The sequence below is a fragment of the Sceloporus occidentalis genome, unplaced genomic scaffold, assembly GCF_023333645.1.
Source record: "Sceloporus occidentalis isolate IW3139 unplaced genomic scaffold, rSceOcc1.0.p SCAF_1, whole genome shotgun sequence".
Lineage (NCBI taxonomy): Eukaryota > Metazoa > Chordata > Lepidosauria > Squamata > Phrynosomatidae > Sceloporus > Sceloporus occidentalis.
Window position 1 is genome coordinate 1,400,587 of NW_028316981.1, and position 24,056 is coordinate 1,424,642.

The 24,056-nt window shown below is 41.7% G+C and overlaps 1 protein-coding gene across 3 annotated transcripts; it reads right to left on the reverse strand.

The window, feature by feature from the left end:
• Positions 1-1,166: 1,166 nt before the first annotated feature.
• LOC149320326 (uncharacterized) lies at positions 1,167-23,972 on the reverse strand. 3 transcript variants are annotated; one of them, XM_089500821.1, is made up of 8 exons: positions 23,857-23,972; positions 23,076-23,220; positions 22,662-22,787; positions 14,459-14,978; positions 8,385-8,511; positions 7,597-7,667; positions 4,922-5,048; positions 1,167-3,295 (listed from the first exon to the last, which is right to left on the reverse strand). In XM_089500821.1, exons 4-8 carry the CDS (start codon positions 14,873-14,875, stop codon positions 1,686-1,688), a joined length of 2,352 nt encoding a protein of 783 aa, XP_089356947.1. In that variant the 5' UTR covers positions 14,876-14,978; positions 22,662-22,787; positions 23,076-23,220; positions 23,857-23,972; the 3' UTR covers positions 1,167-1,685. The 3 variants fall into 3 exon arrangements, with proteins under 3 accessions (XP_089356947.1, XP_089356963.1, XP_089356955.1); XM_089500837.1 differs by lacking the exon at positions 22,662-22,787; XM_089500829.1 differs by lacking the exon at positions 23,857-23,972 and having other exon boundaries at positions 23,076-23,662.
• Between the last annotated feature and the right edge of the window lie 84 nt (positions 23,973-24,056).

The window sequence follows — 24,056 nt, forward strand, 5'->3', positions numbered from 1 at the left end:
ATTATTATTATTGTGAGTTTACTTTTTGTAAGCATAAATATGCTTTATGGGAAGGGTGCTGTTTTCCAATTTAGAACTGTTTAAGTCAGAGGTTCTCAACCTGGGGGTTCGCATGACCCTTTCTCGGGGGTTGCCAGGTTGGGAATCCCCCTGCCTCCTCCCCTCCACTTCTCATCCGTGGGTGCTGGAGCAGGCACCGCATGGCAAAAAGGGGAAGGGGGTGGTGCTCTCTCCTTTCCCTTCTATCTGCGAGGGTCAGCACAGGTGCCCGCAGGGAGGACGGGATGGTGAACTGCCTTCTCTTCCCGCGGCTGCCAGGCACCCGCGGGGAGGAAGGGACGGGGGGCTGCCTCCTCCTCCGTCCTCCCTTCCCACGGCTGCCAGGCACCCGTGGGGAGGAAGGGACAGGGGGCTGCCTCCTCCTCCTCCCTCCCACTCTTCCCGCGGCTGCCAGGCACCCGTGGGGAGGAAGGGACGGGGGGCTGCCTCCTCCTCCCTCCCTCCCTTCTCGCGGCTGCCAGGCACCCGTGGGGAGGAAGGGACGGGGGGCTGCCTCCTCCTCCCTCCCTCCCTTCCCGCGGCTGCCAGGCACCCGCAGGGAGGAAGGGACAGGGGGCTGACTCCTCCCTCCCTCCCTTCCCGCAGCTGCCAGGTACTCATGGGGAGGAAGGAACAGGGGGGCTGCCTCCTCCTCTCCTGCCCGCTGCTGCCAGGCAACCATGGGGAGAAGGGGACTGCAAGCCCCAGCAGCCTTTGCAGGCAGAAGTCCTGCTCCTTCTCCCTCTGTGGCCTCCCAAATTGGTTGGGAGGCCGGGAAGGGGCGGGACTTCCGGCCAAAAAGCCCGCTGGGGCTTGTAGGCGGCCGAAAGTCCTGCCCCTTCCTGGCCTCTCAACCGATCAGGGAGGCCGTGGGCGGGACTTTCGTCCCTACTGGGGGGTCACAGCCCAAGAAATGTTGGGAACCACTGGTTTAAGTACTCTTTTTTTGGTTTTTGGACATATGCCAAATTCTGGTCCCTCTTGTGACTCCATTGCCGACACACACTTTTGTATTTTCTCTCTTTATTTATTCTTTAAAATTTCTGTATTTTAGTTCTTCAAATACACAGTCCAATATATTTTAGCTGTTTTATTTTGCCTTTATTTTGTAAATCTTAACGTTTATTTATTTATTTACTATCCCGTTCTTTTCCCAGGACAGGGACTCAGAGCGGCTTCACAGCAATTAAAAAACAAACAAACAAACAAAAAGTACAATTAAAACATTTTAAAAAATAAATAGATAAATGACATGCATTAAACAGAATGATTAACCTAATCTAACATTCCTGCCTGTTCTTATAGTGATTCCTTAAATGCCTGTTTGAACAGGTAGGTCTTCACCTGCCGTCGGAAAGCCATCAAGGAGGGAGCCGTTCTTATCTCCCTGGGCAAGGAGTCTAGGGGCAGCCGCTGCTGAGAAGGCCCTCTCTCGTGTCCCCACCAAACGTTCCTTCGACATAACAAACATCCGGCCAGCTATGCCAAATAAGAAAATCCTGCTTATTTTTCTTCTCTTTAAAGCTTTAGTTAAAAAGTTCCATTCTGTTCTCCTCCCACTCTGATTTATTTATTTGTAATTACTTACAATGTTTTTTCCATTTAGAGAAAATCCTTTGGCTTATTTAATTTTCTCTTTCAGGCCCTCATACCATCACTTGTAGCTCCTCCCCACCATATGGTTTCTCTCCTGTGTGAACTGTCTGATGCTTCACAAGGACTGACTTCTGAGCAAAGCATTTTCCACACTGCTGGCATGTGTATGGTTTCTCTCCTGTGTGGACTGTCTGGTGACTCAAAAGGTTTGACTTCTGAGCAAAACCTTTCCCACACTGCTGGCATGTGTATGGTTTATCTCCTGTGTGGACTCTCTGGTGCCTCACAAAGGTTGACTTCCTAGCAAAATCCTTCCCACACTGCTGGCATGTGTATGGTTTCTTTTCTGTGTGGACTCTCTGATGATTCACAAGGGCTGACTTCCTAGCAAAACCTTTCCCACACTGCTGACATGTGTATGGTTTCTCTCCTGTGTGGACTGTCTTATGCTTCACAAGGGCTAATGTCTCAGCAAAACCTTTTCCACATTGCTGACATTTGTATGGTTTCTCTCCTGTGTGGACTCTATGGTGCCTCACAAAGTCTGACTGGAAAGCAAAACCTTTCCCACACTGCTGGCATGTGTATGGTTTCTCTCCGGCGTGGATGCTCTGATGCCTCACAAGGGCTGACTGGTAAGCAAAACCTTTCTCACACTGCTGGCATGTATATGGCTTCTCTCCTGTGTGCACTCTCTTATGGTTCACAAGGACTGACGTCTCAGCAAAACCTTTCCCACACTGCTGGCATGTGTATGGTTTCTCTCCTGTGTGGACTCTCTGGTGCCTCACAAGATGTGACTTGTGAGCAAAACTTTTCCCACACTGCTGGCATGTGTATGGTTTCTCTCCTGTGTGGACTCTATGGTGCCTCATAAAATGTGACTTGTGAACAAATCCTTTCCCACACTGCTGGCATGTGTATGGTTTCTCTTGTGTATGAACTCTCTGATGGGACATAAGATGTGACTCCTGAGAAAAACCTTTCCCACACTGTGGGCACGTGCATGGTTTCTTTTCTTTGTGGACTCTCTGATGATTCACAAAAGCTGACTTCCGAGCAAAACTTTTCCCACACTGCTGGCATGTGTATAGTTTCTTTTCTGTGTGGACTTTCTGATGAGTCACAAGGGCTGACTTCTGAGCAAAACCTTTCCCACATTGCTGGCATGTGTATGGTTTCTCTCCTGTGTGGACTCTCTGGTGCCTCACAAAGGTTGATTTCCTAGCAAAACCTTTCCCACACTGCTGGCATGTGTATGGTTTCTCTCCTGTGTGGTTTATCCATTGGGTCATAAGATCTCTATGCACTCTCAAATGTGCCATAAGTAGTGAATTGTATGCAAAGCATTTCCCACACTTCCTGCATTTGTGTGGTTTCTTTACTGTGTGCATTTCTTGGTGGGTCACACTGTACAATTTAGAACCAAAAACTTTCACAGAAATGTCATACCTAAACTGTTTCTTTAGACCATGGGGCCTCTTCCAAGACACAAGTTCCGTATTTTGAAGAAAACATTTTGCAGATACATTGTGTTTGTAGGGCTTCTCTCTGATATAAACTTCATCTTCTGAATCTTGAGCTTGCTCAGTATGTTCCAGGTTTTGCCTAGAACAATTCCCATACTTAGCACATACATATGTTTTCCTCCAGTTTTCAGCTGTGAAGAAGAAAAGCAGAAAATAATAATTGTGTGAAAAACCATTTCAGAGTATGGGAAACAGATTAAAGACAAATGAATCATCAGAAAAAAGAAGATATGTTATGGTCCCTCTTAAAGCATAAATCCCATAGATCAATCTTCCCATAAGAGTTTGCTTGAATCTTACAAGTTTCAGGGGAAGGCTCTCTCCACCCTCCAGAGGATTTTGATCATAGAGTCATGCTGGAGGACTTCTAGATGCCTAGAGGGGCAAACCCTGAAGATCTTCCAGCATAAATCTAGGGTAAACCTCCAGCAGAAATATCAGGGATCATATTCTATAAATCAAATAAATAAATAAAACTTTCTCCTCAATGATGTTTTCTGTTCCACATGAATACATTTTCATTTTTTCATAATATTTTAAGTCATTTAGGGTTTTATATGCTGACACCCTTATATCATTTTAGCTTTGTTTCATCCACTATCCCATTTTTATTTGAGCTGCAACAAAAATATAACAGTATCCGTCATGAAAGGCCAAGGGAACTGTTCAATAGGTCTGAAGAGAAGGACTAGGGGGCAAGCACCTGGCTCCCTGGACTGTTGCTTTCCTCTCTTGTTTGAGGCCTTCCCAGAGACATCTGCTCTCAGAGACATGGAGCAAGCCTCCCAAGTGACCAGGAACACTTCTCTCTTGTCTGGATGTTTACACCTGAGAAGAGATCTAGGACTTAAATCCTGGAAGCCAGGTGGAGAGCATCTGGATAAAAATTAGAGGGGAAAGAAGCAACAGTGGAACACACTGCCTCCGAGTGTGATGCAATATTGAACACTCGCGTGATGAGGACACTAGACAATGGCTGCTCCCATCCTTTGGAATGGCTTTCTGCGGGAGGCTAACCTGGCCCCTTCCCTCCTTGCATTTCACTGGCATTTTTGTTGAAGCAAGCTTTTAAAGATAAAGTTGGACCTCCATATATGTGGGTATGAAACTTGCAATTTTGATTATTCCCGAGGTCAAGGCAGCCTATGTGTGCACTTCTCCTCCTCCTCCCTTCCAGATTTTTCTCCTTTGGAGGAAAAAGCTCAGGAGGGAGAAGCTGGGGAGGGTGTACATCCAGCCCCTTTCCCAGTGGGAACAGCTTCCTTCCTAAAGCAGCTACCCCACCGGGAATGAGGCAGAGGGGAATCAATCCTCCTCACCAATTTCCCGGTGGGATAGGTGCCTTGAGTAAACATCCTTAGTAATACTCACACTTGTCCTCTGCTCTTCAGCCTTGGAAATTTCCTCCATTAGGGTCACCCTGCCACACACACTATTGCTATTGTCCACTAGCTGTTGGCACATTTCATATGCAGCAAAAGCCTGTTTTAGGAGATTCTACTACCAGCCACACTGTGTCAGCGTAACGTCTGGCCTCACAGAAGCATAAAATCCAGCCAGATTTTTAAATGGAAATGATCAACAAGGGAACAAGAGAGCCTTACCAAAATAGTCCATAACCCCACACGTTTCTTCCATGATCTGCTCATCCCTTTCATATCGAGACCCCCTTCAAAGTACTGTATCTGTTAATGCCATTATTATAAATGAATCTTAAAAGAGAAGACAAAATCATCCAGGGAAAGAGAGAGCCTTACCAAGAGAGTCCATGATCCCAGAGATCTCTGCTGTGATCTGTCTGTGCAGGGCTCTCTGGTCTGGAGCCAGCAGGGCCCACTCCTCCGGGGAGAAAGACATGGCCACCTCCTCAAAGGTCAACAGGCTCTAAAGACAGAAGAAAAAGGTTCTTGTTCACACTGGACATCAAGATGGCTGCCGGCTGTAGCAATTAGAACAAAACAGTCTCAAAGGCAGCTGAGATGAGACTGATTCTTCTGCCTACACCAGCATGAACATTGTGAACAAAGTCTGACAAACACAGGAGCCTAAGCCCATGACATATTCTACACCTTCAGTAAAAGGAGACTGCCTTTAAAGAAACATTAGGCAACTGCAGATGGGATGGGCAGCTCAAACATGGGCATTTCAGCATGCCAGGAGGGATATGATGCTGGGTCAGTTCCAAGTGACATGTTGGCTAAATTTCAGCTGGTGTTTTTGGATTGTTTATTTTTCACTTTTGGGGGGAGGGTTGTGGAATTTTATGCCCTGCCCACGAACTGTCCCAACCTGGCAGCCACAATGCTTCTGGCAAGGAAGACCCCTTGTCTCAGCGCGTGCCTCTGGGAGGATATAAGTAAGCCTGCCTTTTTTCCTTTTTGTTGGACTGGGCTGCTTGAAGGCTGGGGATTTTTTTTGTGCCTCCCTCTGCCTCAGCATTTTCCCCTGGGAAACATATAAGCGACCCTGTCTTTTTACTTTTGTTGGACAGGGAGCGGTGGCAGCTAGGGCGGACAACCGGAGGCAGCTCAGGAGGAGGCCCTTTAAGGTGAGCAGCGGGGCGGAGGGGCATAAAGCCACCGGCCCTTTCCCCAGGAACCCTGGAGCCTTATAGCATGTCTATTCCTGAATATTAATGTTTAAATGTTTAAGTTCATTTTAAAGTGCTAAGATGGAGGACTTTACACAGCTTTCATAGATCTAAGAGCGGCTTTCGTTTCAATTAATAGGAATCTTCTGTGGCAATTTTTTTAAAGACTAATATTGATAGGAGACTTCTCTTTCTATAAAGGAGCTGTATACAGATACAACCTTCTATAAGTTAGAATGGGTGCTAATCTGGCTCTAACCAATAAGATTCCTATTTCTAAAAGTGTTAGCAGGGCTGCATTTTGGCCCCTTTTCTTTTTAATTTTTCTATTAATGATATTGTTTCAAATTTGTATAGTGAGATTTTCATATACCCAGCGTTTTGGATAGAGCTGTTAATATAATTTTGTACGCAGATGATATGATTTTATATTCCTATACTGTGACAGGGCTACACAGACTATTGAGAAAGTTTAGCACTTATTGCCACCTCAATGATTTAGTAATTAACAACAGCATATTTAAAGTAGTCATTTTTGGTAAAAAAAGGAAAATTCATAAATGGCGTATAGATTCTAAAGAAGTTGAGCAAGTAGAAGTTTATAATTATCTGGGCATAACTTTTGCTTCTAGAGGATCCTGGGCTCCACAGATAAAGAAGAATGAATCGAAAGCATCTACCTGTGGCTATAATATATCTTGATTTCAGTAAGGCCTTTGAGAAAGTTCCCCATGACATTCTTGCAAACAAGCTTATAAAATAAGGCAACTGTTACATGGATTTGTAACTGGTTGACCGGCCGAACCCAAAGGGTGCTCAACAATGGCTCCTTTTCATCCTGGAGAGAAGTGACCAGTGGGGTCCCACAGGGTTCTGTCCTGGGCCCAGTGTTATTCAACATCTTTATCAATGACCTGGATGACAAAACTGAGAGCATACTCATCAAATTTGCAGATGACACCAAATTAGAAGGAATAGCTAATACTCCAGAGGACAGGATCAAAATTCAAAATGACCTGAATAGACTAGAAAGCTGGGCCAAAACTAACAAAATGAATTTCAACACGGAGAAATGTAAAGTACTGCACTTAGGGCAGAAAAATTAAATGTACAGATATAGGATGGGGGACACCTGGCTGAACGAGACTACATGTGAAAGGGATCTAGGAAACCTTGTCCTATGAGCAACACCTTAGGGAGCTGGAGATGTTTAGCCTGGAGAAGAGAAGGTTGAGAAGTGATATGATAGCCCTGTTTAAATGAAGGGATGACATATTGAGGAGGGAGCAAGCTTGTTTCTGCTGCTCCAGTGAACAGGATCCGGAACAATGGATGCAAGCTCCAGGAAAAGAGATTCCACCTCAACATTAGGAAGAACTTCCTGACAGTAAGGGCTGTTTGACAGTGGAACACACTCCTTCCTGGGAGAGTGGTGGAGTCTCCTTCCTTGGAGGTCTTCAAACAGAGGCTGGATGACCAGATGAAATTCAACATGGAGAAATATAAGGTACTTCATTTTGGGAGAAAAAATGAAATGCAGAGGTATAAGATGGGGGACACCTGGCTTAACAAGACTACATGCCTGAGGAAGAAGGCTGGGAATATTTATCAGCTCCCCGTTTGGGCTCAAGAAACAGTTTAGAGAAAAAGGAGAACTCAAGAATAAGAAGGCTGAAGACACAGGGATTCAAACCTAGAGAAGAGGTTTGCAAATTTTTACAATTTTTAAAAACCCAAAGTAAAGTGAAACAAAATTCTCCAGTAGCGCTGAGAGGGATGTGACCTGGGAAAAGAGGAATCTAAGCTGCTCAGCCCTCTTGTTCTAGGATTCCTTCTCCTTACCTGATCTGGTTCTGCTCCACAGGAAAGAGGAAGTGGCGATGGAGTCCTTGTTTGTGGGATCATTCCAGCCTCTGTAGGGGAGACCAAGGCGGGAAGGGGAGGGAATCCAGTTACATCTGTTGCTGTTAGAAGCAGGAATCTTAAAGACTCACTGGGCAGTACAGGCATCCCTTAGTTAACAAAGCCGCTGACAAATAAGCTCCTTTTTACAAAGTCATATTCTACCTGCCTTTCCCCAATTCCTCTTCATCCTCTGTACAGCTGAAACTATTTTAGCAGCATATGCACTGGAAGGATGGTGAAAGAGGGTTCGAAACAACATTTTCAGCATCTGGTTGCACAATATGTCTAGAGTAAGCAATGCATTAACACTTGAGCTAGGAAACAATGGGATTCTGCTCTAGCTGATCCTACTGCAGCCATGGGTGCCTTCCCACAACACACAAGGGAAAGAGCAGCTGCCTACGGAGACTCTCGCTGAGCATGAAGGAAGAGCTAAGGAGAAAGAAAATGGAAGAGTAGAGAAGCCTGTCTCAATAGCTATCTCTGACACGTAAAAACAAAACAAAACAAAACACAAAAAAACCCCAGAGATGTATGAGTTTGGCTACCAAAATGGAAATGCCAAGAAAAGTTGGGGCTGGCAAAAGAAAAGGCCATTCCTGAATTCATTATGGAAAAAGCCTTCAGATGGGTTTTAGAAGGTTCCAAACAGTTTTGTATATTTCCTAAGTGCACATTACAAAATTAATTGAAGACACACAACAACAACAAAGAGGCATCCTTACCTTTCAATGGCTCCCCTCCATCACACTCCTCCTCGACTGCCCTCCATCTGGGGCTCTGCCTGGGATCCAAAGGAGCCTTCTCTGCTGCAGGGTATTCAGAGTGAATTTTCGACAAGAGGGTTTTGGCCTGAAAGAGCAGTCAGGATTCAAGAATTGGATGAGAAAATGGCAAAGACTTGGGAAAAGGTTTGGGCTTGCATGGGATGAGCCTTCTAACCAGCACTAAGCCAGTAAAAAGGGAGAAGCACATAAGTCCAACTTGAAAATGTCATACAAAATAAGAGTTCAAATTTACCCTCTGTCAAAGCTACAAAGAGAACTTTATGAAAATGATGAATCAATGGTACCTGTCCCCTATCAAATTGAATACTATTTATAAAACGGGTAATACCCAATGCTGGAATCAGGCCCCTCCTTTTTCACATTTGGTGGAAGTGCCAGGAAGCACAGAAATACTGGGAGAAAATCCACAATTTGATGATGGAAATCTTACAAACAAAATTTCCAAAGAATGCATTAGTCTTTCTCCTTATATGACATGTATTTTGGATAGCAAAATCAATAACAAACAGTCATGAATCTTATTATACGTAGTATCCTATGGCTAGGATCTTATATTTGAAATATTGGAAACAAAATTGATACCAACAGCAGAAAAATGGATTATAAAACTAAGAGAGGCAATGAATATGGGCATTTTAACGGCAGCGATGAAAGAGAATTCAACCGCTACTGTTGAAGAAGACTGGAAATGCCTTAGATCTTTCGAAAGCAAAATAGGCACAGGATTATTATAATGAAATATTACAATACCTATAACTTTGTTTTTGATTTCCTCTCCATACACCTGTTTTGCTAAAATAAATTAAGCTGTAATAGGTACAAGATAGTTAATATTATATTTTTATGTTCAAGGCAAATCAAATAAAATTTCTTTAAGATGCTCATAAAGTTCCAAGCAAGAAGTTAGCGAACAATGGATAACTCTGAGATAATAAATAGAGAGGCAGGCCAGCAACAACAGGCCTTGCCTGAAAAGACTAAGAGCCCTACTTCCGACCACCATCTTGAGGGGGAGAGAGGCAGGCCAGTGGCAACAAGCCTCAACTGATGGCTTTGACTGCTTTGTACATGGTTTTTGAGGATTTTTGTTGAACTGTATGAGATCGCTGATGTCACTGTTGATGTATTGCTTTGTGCTATAGCATGTGACATGTAGCTTGTATGTTGTGAACTGCTTTGATCTGGAGGAAAAGCGGTATACAAATAAAAATTATTATTATTATTATTATTATTGTTATTATTATTATTAAATGGGCAAACTTAATTTAATTCTATTTTTCTTTTTTTTCTCTGCTGATCATATTAAAATGAACCAGATTATAAAGGAGGTTATGTCATAGTAGTTTATAGGACCATTAACCCTAGATACTCCCTGCCTGCAGTGGAACCTTCCACAGGATGAGAGAGCCAGTCACACCTTCAACTGCCTCTAGACCGTCCTCCCTGCAGCCATCTGAGGAGTGACTTTCATCCACCAGGCCTCCCTCAGCGGAAAGGACCTCTCTTTCCTACATCCATCTGAGGAGTGACTTTCATCCACCAGGCCTCCCTCAGCGGAAAGGACCTCTCTTTCCTACATCCATCTGAGGAGTGACTTTCATCCACTAGGCCTGCCTCAAGGGAAAGGACCTCCCATTCCTACATCCATCTGAAGATTGAGTCGGATCTATCGGGCCTGCTTCAAAGGATAGAGCTTTCCTTCCCTGCATCCATCTCTCCTTCCATCACTCTCAGCAGCTGGGACCTTGAGCAAAGGCTTCCAATCCCACCCCTTCCTTCTCTATTAAATCCCTTGTGCCTTGTGATATTTAGGCAATATTACCAAGTACAGTTGGCTATTACATTCCTACTTTTGGTCATTGTTATATTTTCTTCTTTTGATTATCGCTTACTAAATTTCTTCCTCCCATGACTCCACGCATCTCTCCTAACCTGATCCCTATTCGACCTCTTCCTATCTCCCAGCTTCCATTCCTCTGTTCACTCTGGAACTGTCGCTCTGTTGCTCCGAAAGCGACTGCTGTCCATGATCTTTTTCTATCTAGATCATTTAACCTTCTCGCTCTTACTGAAACCTGGCTCCCGGCCCATGATACTGCTACATCCGCTGCCCTTTTTGGCGGTCTCTCATTCACTCACACAAGCCGCCCTGAGGGTCGAGGAGGAGGGGTCGGTATACTGTTGTCCAGTTCCTGCCAGTTTCAAGTTCTTTCTTTTCCCCCCTCCAGCTATTGTTTCTCTTCATTCGAGTCCCACTATATTCGACTCTTTTTTCCTTTACAGCTCCGGGTTGCTGTCATCTATTGCCCTCCTGGTTCTGCTACCCAGTTTCTATCTGACTTTGAATCTTGGCTAACGTTTTTTCTATCTGATGAAGTTCCTTCTCTGATCCTAGGTGACTTTAATATTCACCTTGACAATCCCAACAATCCTTCTTCATCTCGCCTTAGCTCCCTGTTTGCTTCTTTTGGCCTTCAGCCTCATTCTAACTCCTCAACCCATTCTTCTGGTCACTGTCTCAACCTAATTCTTGCAGCTAAATGTGTCATTTCCGACTACCTGGCATCTGATTTTCCATTGTCTGACCACTATTTAATTTCTTTTACTCTTACTTATATCCCACCTCGTCGTACTGTCCAGCGCCATTTCCGCAACCTTCAGTCTGTTAACTCTGACCATCTCAGTAAGACTTTGAATTCATCTCTCTCTTCTCTTGATCTTGGAGACTCTGCTGATTCAGCAATGTCTTTATTTAATTCCACTCTTTCTTCAACTCTCGACGGCTTTGCTCCTGTATCTGTACGCATGTCTTCCCCTATGACTAGGCCTCAGCCCTGGCTCACTCCCACTATCAGGTTCCTCCGGTCCTGCTCTCGAGCAGCGGAACGTCTTTGGAAAAAGTCTAGAGAACCGGCCAATTTCATTCATTATAAATTCATCCTTTTTTCTTTTTCACGTGCTCTGTCTATGGCAAAACAGAACTATTTTAAATCGCTGATCTGCGCTAATGAGAGGCGTCCGCAGCGTTTGTTCTCCTGCTTCAATACACTACTAAAACCTTCATCTCCCCCTGTCTTCTCATCATTTTCCCCCACTGACTTCGCCAACTACTTCACTAAAGTCACTACTATTTGATCTGAAATAGTTCCTCCCGACTTGCCCCTTACCACTAACTTCCTGGTACCTTCTACTAATAAACTCTCTGAGTTTCCCCCTGTTTCTCTGGATGAACTCTCTACGCTGCTAAATTCTTCCAAATCTACTACCTGCTCTCTTGCTCCTATTCCCTCCCGTCTCCTAATCTCTATAGCCCCTTCTCTTCTGCCCTCGCTCCTCTATATCTTTAATCTCTCTCTCTCTATGGGTTCCTTCCCTTCTGACTTCAAACATGCTCTCGTTTCCCCAATTCTGAAGAAACCCTCTCTCGACCACTCTTCTTTGTCTAGCTATCGTCCAATTTCTCTTCTTCCTTTTCTTTCTAAGGTCCTAGAACGGGTCGTTTATTCTCACTGTATTAAGTTTCTTGAAGCCAACTCCATCCTGGACCCTTTCCAATCTGGCTTCCGCCCATGGCACTCTACAGAGACAGCCCTCACCAAGATCTCAAACGATCTCTTGCGGGCCAAGACAAACGGCCTCTACTCTATTCTCATTCTTCTTGATTTGTCTGCGGCCTTTGACACTGTTGATCACTGTCTCCTGGTTGATTTACTCTCTGACCTTGGGTTCTCCGACTCTGCTCTCGAATGGTTTAAATCTTACTTGTCAGACAGATCTTTTGCAGTGGTCATGGGTGGTCAGACTTCATGCTCTGTTCCCTTATTTGTTGGAGTTCCCCAGGGCTCTGTCTTGGGTCCCCTTCTGTTCTCTCTATATACACTGTCCCTAGGTAAACTCATCAGTTCTTTTGGTTTCTCCTATCATCTGTACGCTGACGACACTCAGCTGTATCTCTCCACCCCTGACCTTTTGACGAGGCTTGAACAGCAATTTTCTTCTTGTCTGACTGCCATCTCTCAGTGGATGCGGCTTCAGCGCTTGAAGCTCAACATGTCTAAGACTGAGCTTCTTGTCTTTCCACCTAAACCCACCCTTCACTATTCCTTTTCTGTTTCTGTCGACGACACTTCTATTCAACCGGTTCATCAAGCCCGCAGTCTTGGCTTCATTTTTGACTCTTCTCTGTCATTTATTCCCCAGATCCAGGCCACCGCCAAGGCCTGTAGATTCTTCCTCCACAACATTGCCAAGATCCGTCCATTCCTCTCAGCCTCTACTGCCAAGACTCTAGTCCATGCCCTAGTGGTTTCGCGACTAGATTATTGTAACCTCCTTCTGACAGGGCTTCCTCTTTCACAGCTCCATCCTTTAATCTCTGTCCAGTATTCAGCTGCCCGTATTGTCACATCCGCTCGCCGCTTTGACCATGTTTCACCTCTTTTATCCTCCCTTCATTGGCTCCCCTTCCCCTTCCGCATCCGGTACAAGCTTTTATTATTGACTTTCAAAGCCCTCCATGGATTGGCCCCTCCTTACTTATCTGACCTTCTTTCTCCTTACATTCCTACTCACACCCTCCGCTCTTGTAGTCAAGGTCTCCTGTCACAGTGTAGGACTACCACTGCCCCCTCCCGAATTCGTCCCTTCTCGCTTGCTGCCCCTTACTCCTGGAACCTTCTTCCCCCACATGCACACCTCATCACTTCTCTACCCAGTTTCAAAACTGAGTTAAAGACTATATTGTTTAGAGAAGCATTCCCAGAGGCTAGCCCCTCTCTGACCCAGGAAGCCTCCTTTTAATCATTAATTAAGAAGCCAAGCCCTTCCTCCAGTCCATCTGCCTTGGTCCAAGCCTCGGAGGTGGAGAACTGCTGGACCTGATCCCATTCCCCACCACCACTCCCTTCTCCTTATGTGTCGTGTCTTCTTAGATTGTAAGCCTGAGGGCAGGGAACCATCTAACTAAAATATTGTATGTACAGCACTTTATAAATAAAGGTTAATAATAATAATAATAATAATAATAATATAGGAAATAGATAGCTCCAACTCAACATGCTAGAACAGATACCAGATTGTGATTGTTGTGAACCACAAGAATGATTTCTTTGTTCCCTTAAGGGAATATTTCATGTTCGACTTTGCTGCTTCTGTTTTTATGTGATATATTGTATGTGTGGTGAGAAGCTGTTGTATTTGTATTATAATAAAAATAGTTAGCAAATGTGTGTGTGTATATACACACACACACACACACACACACACATATATAATAGATAGCAAAAAAAGTTCAAAAAGGTGGGATACAGAATGACCCTTGTGTTATTACTCGGTATACATTTATTGTATGTGCTGGAACACAAACAATTCCATGGAGCCCACAGCAAGAACATCTGGAGGTCTGGAAAACTCTGCTTTGACTTAAAATGGCAGTTTACTCATGTATATGTGTACGTGTGTGTGTATTTCTGCATGTGCAAGGAAGAACTGAAATAGTGATTGGAGAAACAAACATGAAAACCTGCTGCTACTGTATAGATATACCCACCTGAACACTCTGTGGGCACAATGCTAATATTGGTAATTTGTTATGTTGGCTTTGGAATAAAAATAACATGAAAAAACTCAGCAACGGTGAAATGTTTCACCCTTTAGACGGGAAAACTGGCGACTTGCTAGAGTGTATGGAAACCCATTCTGCTCCTGAACACATCATGGGTGCAAGTCAGGTTGTGTGGCAGTGTCAGCAGGGAAACCTGGGAACTTCCTTTGAAAATCTGGCACACAGGGAGTACACACCTGGTTTTAAAACAGAATCACTCTTTTCAGATGCTTCAGGGACTTAGATTCCACTTCAGCAGAAGGCCGATCCTCCCCACACTTCTCCCTATCAAAGCTAAGTCTGGGAACACCAGATTTTAGCCTTTGCCCCTCAAAGTCATCAGACACTCAAAAAAGGCAGCCCAGAGCCAAATCCTACTCACCTTGGCCCCAGGAAGAAATGCTCTCACCTGCTGCTCTTTCTCCTTCTTCTCTGCCTCTGTCCGACTCAGGAGGAAACCCTCTGCCAGGGCCATCGCCTGGGAGCAGGTCTCTGCCCCACATTCCCTGACCCAGTTCCCCATCTCTGGGGGCAAGATGCTCAGGAACTGCTCCAAGATCACCAGGTCCAGGATCTCATTTTTCGTGTGTCGCTCTGGCTTCAGCCACTGATGGCAGAGATGGTGGAGTCGGCTGCAAACCTCTCGGGGTCCCTCTCCCTCCTTGTAGGAGAACTCTCTGAAGCCCTGGCATTGCATCTCTGAGCTGGCAAGCTCCTCTCTCATGGACCCCTGGATTTTCCTCTCCCAGATTCCCCCACTGCTCTCAGCAATGAGGTCATTGTGGCCTTTTCTTCCTCCAGGACCAACTGATTTTGGTTCCTCCATCTATGGTTTTTGAAACCAAATGAAGCCACAAAAAAGATCAAAGTTATTCCTCCACCATCCGTCTGAGGGCAAAGATGTCCTTAAGATGCTCTGCTGCAACTGCCTGTGAAACCAATACATTTTGTTATTATTCATATTATCAGGTATGTACAGAGTACGGTCAATGTATATTATTCTCTTGGTACACGTAACCTAGAAATACTAAAGCCTGTCTCTAATCTTGTAAATTCTAATCTGGTTACTATTTGGATGGGAGATCACCAACAAATATGAGGTGCTGTAGGTTATATTTGAGAGGAAGGAACAAGAAAAACCATCTCTGAACATTCCTTGGCTAATAAAATCCTGTTAAATTCATGGGGTCACCATAATTTGACAGGTAGAGACGAAGGTTAAGTTCTCTCACCTGAGAGCCAGTATCAATAGCATGAAAAACATCAATAGAGTGAAAAGCATTTTAAGATGATACCCACTGAAATGTTACATTTTATACAGCATATAATATATAGAACCAGTATGGCGTTGTAATTTGAATATTGATCTACAGCCCTGGAGATCAGTGTTCAAATCTCTACCCAGCCATGGAAACCTCCTGGCTTACCTTGGGTGAACCAGACACTCTCAGCCCTAGTAAATCCTATGATAGGGTTGTCTTATGGTCATCATAAGTCAGATAAGACTGGAAGGCACAATACATAATATGTAACTGTCATATTTATCCTAATATTCACTGCTGAACAGCCAACACAAATTTTGGTCTTCCCACCAAAGAAAACTTAGGGCACAATCCTGAGGTAACTGGAAGGTCAGATTTCTTTAAACAAAGCAGAGGGTTGAAGACAGTTCTTTGATTTTTAAAAAAAGAACAATAGAAAATGCTTCCAAGTTCTGTAGAAAGAAGATGGAGGAGTGAATGTAGCTGCTCAGCTACTCTGTCAATCCATATTTATTTGTCTCAACCTAAGAATAAGTGTACAGTTGCTTAAAATTGGCACGGATGTAGAGCTTTGTTGCTACTTTAACAGCCATTGCTCCATGTTCTTGGAATCCTGGGATGTTTAGTTTTGTGAATTATCTCCCAGAAAGCTCTTATTGCCTCCCCAAACTATAAACCGCAGGATTCTGCAGGACCTGGAACCATCGCCAAGTGGCACCAAAGAGCTATAACTGTGCAACATGAAGTGTTTACAGTTCACATGTTGGTATGGCGGCAGCGGTTTGAGGATGCGGCGGAGGAGCTGCTCCCAGGAACATCCTCCTCCCACCCGAAAACAGGGAGGCCTCAGCCGGGACTATAAAGAGGAGTGGGGAAATTAACAAATTGCCAAGTTCAGATCTACTGCCGCAAAAAAAAAAAAAGGTAAATGGCGGAATGTCAGACAGAATAGGGAGGGAAAACAGTGAGGACAGATAAGAAGAGATATAAGTAGTTACCCCAACTTTTCTCTTATAGCATTTGACTTTCCTTTTTTGGTTTTCCTCCTTTTAAAGAAATCAGTTTATGTGATTGTAATGAACTAGTATAAAATGGATAACGATTATGTAAAGGGACATGCATAGGAGGGAGTACAGGAGGGTGGGTACGCTTATATATGCAGTCATATTTTTCGATATTCTGATATGGCTTAATCTGACATTTATGTATCTAAATTGAAGTGGTGGTCTGTTCCTTACAGTGTTTAGGCCTTGGGGCAAGAGTGATGCCTACCTTTTTTTTTTTAAACAAGATATACTGTATTAACTCTTTCTGAAGACAAATACCAAGGAGGAAAAATAAGGAACTGTCTGCTGTAATCTGTCAAAAAGAATTAACAGGGACAACCAAGCATACAAAAAGAAAACAAGAAGAATAAATAAGAGTAAAGGTTGTTACAAGACTAACAGTACCCAAACAAAGTAAATAAAGGAGTGGTGCAGCAATAGAGAACACACAGAAACTATATAAATAATTAAACACTATGGCTGCCACACCAGAATTACAAAGTTCTGATTTGAGACACGATGGAAAAACGGAAGAATCTGTAGTAGAAGGAACAAAGGACCCATGTCACAGTAGTCTTATTCTTGAAGAAATCCAGAGACTTAGAGCAGACATCAGAGCGGAAATATGGACTGAAATAAGACAAGAGATAAAAGAATGGAAAGAGGAAATATGAGGGGAGATACAGAAAGAACTACAGGAATTGAAGGAGAGATTTACAAATATAACAAAAGAGATCAAAAATTCCTATCAACAAATTCAAGAAACGGAAGCAAAGACGACAAAATTAGAAGGAAAAATAGAAGCATTAGAGGAAGTTCAAAGTCGGGAAGAAAAAATACAAAATTCAAATGGAATTAAGACTCAAAGATAAAACTTTAAAGATTAGAGGACTACAAGAGCAATATAATGAAAACTTAAACACCAGATTAATTTCTGCGTTAGCGTACTATATTGATTGGGTGCCAGAACAATGGTATCTGGAGATAGACAAACTATATAGACAAAACTCCTGGGTAGCTACAAACAGAAAACTACCTAGAGATATAATCATTCATTTTGTGCGAAGCAGAGTCCGGGATTTAATATTGGATGTGAACTACCAAAAAAATTATTTTATGGAAGATCAATCACAAGAAATTAAAATATTTAAAGACATTCCCCAACAAGTTCTGAAAAAAAGAAGAGAGTACTCACGCCTAACAGAATTTCTTAAAGAAAACAATATACAATATAGATGGGGCATAATAGAAGGAGTTATTTTTTCAATTGACAAAAAAAAGTATCGGATTGACACAACAGAAAAAGCAGAAAAATTCTTTAAAAAATTTAAAGGGTACTCTAAAGAAGAAGAAGATAATTTAAATGAAAGTTCAAATGGAAAGAAAACAACTATAACATTACAACAAAACAAAGAAAAAAAGCAAGAAACAAAATAGGAAGAGACAATCGGTCATAAATAAAGACCTAAACGACAGACCGAAGGAGTCTAAGGAAAACATATCACAATCCTCCTCCACAGAGGAAACAGAAGAAGGAGAGATAACGAAAGAAGAAGGAGAAGTAACTAATTCAATGACCTCTGAAGACAGAAAAGGAATAAGTACTAAAAAACATGAATACATGACACCACGAGCAAAAGGAAAACAATCGGAACAAAATTCAGTAAACCCAGAAGATACAACCAATGACCAACAGAATCACCCCCAAAGATCTATAAAAAAGAAAGGGAAGAAATCTAGAAAGTGCTAAAAGGAAAGTCAGAAGAGAGGGGGAGAGGGAGAACGGAAGGGGGGATCTAAGGGAAAAAGGGGAAAAGAAAGATAAATAAGTAAATAAACAATTATGTCACTCAAGATTTTGTCCTGGAACATTAATGGATTAAATTATAAAACTAAAAGGAATAAAACATTTCACTTTTTAAATAAACAAAATGCGAGTATAATCTGTTTACAAGAAACACATATAAGAAAGAAAGACAGAAAACTACTAGAAAATAATCAACTTGGAATTCTATACTTCGCTTCTCTTGACCAGTTTAAAAAGAAAGGAGTAGCTACATACATTAAAAATAATATTAAATCAAAAGAAGTATTTAAAGATAATAATGGACACTACATAGCAATAGAAATAGAAGCACAAATTGGGAAAATACTTATAATTAGCTTATATGCCCCACAGGAAAAAAGATCTCAATTTTTTAACGAACTTAAGCAAAAAATACAAGACTTTCAATATGATAAAATAATCATAACCGGGGATTGGAATGGGTTAATAAATCCCAAAATTGACAGATTAAACAAAGTAATTAAACAAAGAATGCAAGGAAAATTACCAGAAGTAGCATTCAAACTGTTACTGGATCATAATCCGATATATGGAGATTACAACATAATGAGTCTAGAGACTTCTCATTTTACTCCGGGCGATTTAACTCTTGGTCGAGAATTGATATTATGTTCATATCCAAATATTATGTAAAGAAATGACCATGGCAGAAATAATGCAAATCAATCATGGGATAAAAGAATACTCCTGGAGACTTCAAGATAATCTATTATCTGATGAAAATATAATTAATAAAATAAGACAGGAACTAAATTTTTATTTTGAACAAAACAGTAAAAAAGAACTTCCTATGAAAACAATCTGGGATGCATCAAAGGTTGTGATCAGGGGATACTTTATTCAACAGGAAATAAGATACAGAAAAAAACAAAAGAAAAAGAAAGAGATTTAATGAATAAATTAAAGAATAAAGAGCAGGAACATATCATAAACCCGGAAGACAAAATAGTAGTTGAACAAATATATCAAATACACAACCAGCTGGAACAAGAAATAACTAAAGAAACACTGCAAAGAATTAAAGAAGTTAAACATTTTCATTTTGAAAATGCCAATAAAGTGGGGAAATGGCTGGCAAATAAGTTGAAAAAAGAGAAAGGAGACAAAACAATATTGCAACTGGTGGAAAAGGATGTGGTTTATACACACCAGAAAGATCTAATCAGAATAATTGAACAATTTTATAAAAACTTATTCAAGGAAGAGGTAGGAACAAAAGTTAACCTAGAAAAAAATTGAATATATAAGAGGATGTAACCTACCCAAAATTTCCAAATTACAACTAGATAAGCTGAACTCACCAATATCCTTAGCAGAAGTAGAACTGGCCATTACAAAACTAAAAGACAATAAAGCTCCAGGACCCGATGGTTACACAACAAAATACTATAAAACATTTAAAAATGAAATTTCTTCTTGGCTCCATGAGACAATTAAGGAAATCGATAATGGAAACATCCCCAATACTTGGAAACAATCATTAACAGTACTGATTCCAAAAGAAGGAAAAAAACTCAGAGGATATCTCGAATTACCGCCTGATCACTCTATTAAATATAGATTATAAAATCTATGCATCTATTCTAGCAGATAGACTCAAGAAATTTCTAAGTGAATGGATCTCAGAAGAACAAGCGGGGTTCCTCCCGGGAAGGTTTCTGAAAAATAACATTAGGTCCTTAGTGAATATAATAGAGTATTATGAAATACACAAAAACAACAAACTGGGAGTGATATTTTTAGATTTACAAAAGGCATTTGACAGTATAAACTGGGAAATGTTGTTGTCCTTGTTAGAAGAATGTGGAATCAAAGGGAAATTTTTCAACGACATACAATCTATATATAAGAATCAAGAGACACAGATAATTGTTAACAGACAAAAAACTAATAAATGTCCAATCTCCAAAGGTACATGTCAGGGATGTCCCCTCTCTCCTTTACTTTTTATTATGGCTATGGAGATTCTCACTCAAAAAATAAAACAGGAAGAAGACATTAAAGTTCAAAAAATTAAAAATTTCAAATATCATCTGCGGGCATACGCAGATGATGTGGTAGTCTTCCTAGATAATCCAGTAAAAAGTATACAAAAGTTGGAAGCAATAATCGAAGAGTTTGGGGAAATAACAGGAGTTAAACTAAATAAAGACAAATGTGGAATTATTACAAAAAAATCTAACCTGTAAAGAAACGGCAATACTAAAACAATGTACTGAAATACAAATAGTGGATAAGATAAAGTATCTAGGAATTACAATAACTAATCAAAACGCAGATCTGTTTAAAAATAATTATGTAAATATATGGAACAAGATCAGAGAGGACCTAAATAACTGGAATAATAAGCATCTGTCACTCTCCCAAAATGCTATTCTTATTTCAAACCCTTCCAATAATTAGGAACAAATCAGTATTCATAGTCTGGAATAAAGATATAGATTTATATGGAAGGGGAAGAAAGCAAGGATGAAAATGAAGGGGCTTCAAGATAAAAGAGAGAATGGTGGATTGGGACTTCCCAATCTGGAATTATATTACAAAGCATGCACTCTTCTATGAGCAAGAGTTTGGTTTGTCCTAGAAAATCCAAAATTGTTGGAATTGGAAGGGCCGAACCTGAAGTTAGGTTGGCATTATTACCTACGGCAAGAAAAATTAGATAAAACATTCAACACACATATTATCAGAAAAGCGATAATTAAAACTTGGATAACGTATAAAAAAAATTTCTAAAAATTCCAAGGTGGAATTCTCCGCAGGAGGCTTTTCACAAAAATGAATACCAGGGATATTATAATTGAATAAAATATGATGACTATCTGATAACTGTAAACAAAGAGATAAAAATGAAGACTAAACAACAGATGGAACAGCAAGGAATAAAAATTAACTGGTTCCAATATACCCAAATGAAGCAAGACTATAATAAAGATCTAATAAAAGAAGGAATAGAGTCGAAATGGACAGAATTTGACAAAATCATTCTCAATGGAGAAAAAGGCTTTATCAAAAAAACCTATAAAGTATTACTGGACATTGAGATGAAGGAGGAGACGATTAAGGAAACAATGGTAAAATGGATGCAGAATATGGAGAAGACAGTACCATTAACTATGTGGGAAAATACATGGAAAAATAATCAAAAATTCACAAGATGTAACACAATAAAGGAAAATTATCTTAAAATGTTCCACCAATGGTACTTAACACCATCCCGCCTTACTAAAATGAAATCAAAGTGTAGTCCTTTATGTTGGAAATGCAAAGAGAAAATAGGAACAATGTACCATGTCTGATGGAAATGTGAAAAAATACCAAAATATTGGAAAACAATACACAATGAAATTGAAAAAGTAGTAGAAATTAATATCCCTATGTGTCCTGAACTATTTTTACTAAATATTACCGATGCAATCCAAGTGAAATTGAACATCAATCAAATCAGTATAATTTTATACTTAATCACAGCAGCACGTATGGGGTTCGCTCGACATGAAAACAAGCGAAATGCCGGAATTATCTGAATGGAAATTAAAAGTACAAGAATTTAAAATTATGGACCAATTAACGATGTATATAGCTGGAAAAACAAATCAAGTCTACAAAAAGAAATGGGAGGCAATTACGGAAAAGTGGTTTTCTTAGAGAAATAATGGAAATTTATGAAAGTGATAATTTTTTCTAATAGTAGGAAAAGAAAGGGGAAAAAGAAAAATAATAATAATAGATATGGAAACTAATCAAATTTTCTTTATTCCATCTTCTGAAATTAGAGCAAGAACTTCCTCAGAAAGACAACTTGGACTGAATAGTATAAATTGCTTTTCTTTTCATTTTTTTTCTTTTTTCTTTTTCCCCCTTTTTAAAATTTTAATTAAGGAAAAAAAGGTATAGAAGTTTACAATAAGTGATATGTTATATTTAAATACTTGCATGTCGATACCAAAATAAAAAATAAAATAAAAAAGTGTTTACAGTTCAATACAATTGTGACATTAATAGAAATAACGAGCCAGCACTAATGCTCAAAATTATAAAGAAGCCTCTTGTTCAACAAACTTTGTTCTTCTTGTTCTTTAACCTCCATCTAAGTCACTTGACTGAAATTGTGTGAATCCTGGTTATGGGCACAGAAACCTGAACCCACAGAAACAGACATGTTGTCCATAGTTGGCCCACTAGGCAGTGAACCCAAGGGAGAAGTGAAAGCCAAGGGCAAAGTGGGTGGGTGGCAGGAGTCCAAGGAGACATTCTGGGTGAGGAACCTACAAGGGAGAATTACCACAGTTCTCCTACACAGGGAATGTGCGTGTGTTTTACTACACACTCTCAAGTGTGTAGTAAAAAAAGGAACTGATACCCAGGCAGCTCTGGGTGCACTGCTGTTTAAGTAATTACTTTGGCAGAATCCATGAGTTCCTCCAAGAGAAACTGAGGAGTTTATAACTTTCTTACTTGTTCTTCTTGATATCTGCTTTCAGCCTCAAAGATTAATAATTCAGTCCTGGGATCTGGTAGCTTTTCCTCTTCCACCCCAAAGAATTGAGGATCTGGATTAGCCCTCTGGTGCCAGGGCTGTGTCTGTGTTTGGGGAGACAAAGAAGGAGAAATGATGATGTTTGATGGACTCAGATGAAGGACGGCAGCCTAAGGGCTGGAACTGGAAAAGGGGAAAGGATCAGGGGAAAATGCAGGATTCTTTCCTATGTTTCAAGGAGGATTATTTCCTATACAGTCACCCAAATGCTTGGAAGGTTGATATTCAGAAGTACTGATTTCCCCAAGAAAATACTGTGGAAAAACACACTTATTTCCCCACTTTCCAGACCTTCCGACCTGAATCCTTCAGAGCAGATCAAAGAGACTCACCTCTTTCCTGACAGGGACGTTTCTGCCTTTTTGGACGGTCATAAGGTTAGTCTGTGGTCTTCATGGTCCCTCTATTGTGTCTACCTCACTGGGTTGTTGTGAAGGTAAGAGGGTCAGGAACATTTGTGCCTCTCTGGTCTCCTTCCTATATTCATAAGGAGAGACATTCTTTTAAAATCAGAGAATATCCTCTTGTGTTTATTTTCTTGAAGCTGGTTGTGTTTGTGTTTGTGGAGGAGTGGTGAAGGGGACGCAGGGTGGCCTCCCTTCCTTCCTGTTTTTCTCTGTCTCTCTCTGCCTGGCATCTAAAGGGTTTTGTTTCCATTCTGCCTCCCTTCCTCCCCTGCAAGAGAAAGGAAGGGGAGATGGGGAGAGGGGGCTCCCCATGGGAACTGCCCTCTTCCCCCTTCCATGAGGGTCCTTGGGGAGAGGGAGGAGGAGGGGAGGCTGGGGATGCAGAGGGGCTCCTCCATTGCCAGGCCCTTTCCCTGGAGAGAAAGAGGGCAAAGGAGGGCAGCCCCTCCTCCTCCCCCAGAAGCCAGGTCTCCATGGGGCTCCCTTCATCATCCCCCTCTTCCCAGCCCCTCTCTCTCTCTCTGGGGAGCAGGGCTTCCCTCCTTCCTCCCTGAGAGCCTTCCCTCCATTCCCAGAAGGGACCCCCATCCGCTCTCCTCCTCCCAGCAGAGCCCTCCCTTCAAGGGCTGGGTCTCCCTTCATCCCTCTCTCTCTCTCTTTCCAAGGACCCACAGACTCCCCCCACAGAGGCCCCTTCCCTTCCCACCTCCTCCTTCTCTGTCTCTCTCTCTCTTTCTCCTCTCCTGCTGCAACCACTGGGCTTCTCGCCTCCACTTCTTCTCCCTCTGGGGATCATCTAGAAATCTGAGCTTCTATACTCTCTGCCCCTTAAGGGACTCTCTAGGAATCTCGTCTCTGCTCTCCAGACACTCTAGGAATCAGCGCCGCCTCCTCTCTCTCCTACTT

What these genes read in the sequence shown, in the direction of transcription:
- LOC149320326 (XM_089500837.1), bottom strand. Translation starts at nt 14,875, where the DNA reads ATGGAGGAACCAAAATCAGTTGGTCCTGGAGGAAGAAAAGGCCACAAT. An exon ending in TGGAGGGGAGCCATTGAAAG is followed by an intron (nt 7,668 to 8,384) that starts GTAAGGATGCCT and finishes TCTCCCCTACAG; the next exon opens with AGGCTGGAATGATCCCACAA. An exon ending in TGGGATCATGGACTCTCTTG is followed by an intron (nt 3,296 to 4,921) that starts GTAAGGCTCTCT and finishes TCTTCTTCACAG; the next exon opens with CTGAAAACTGGAGGAAAACA.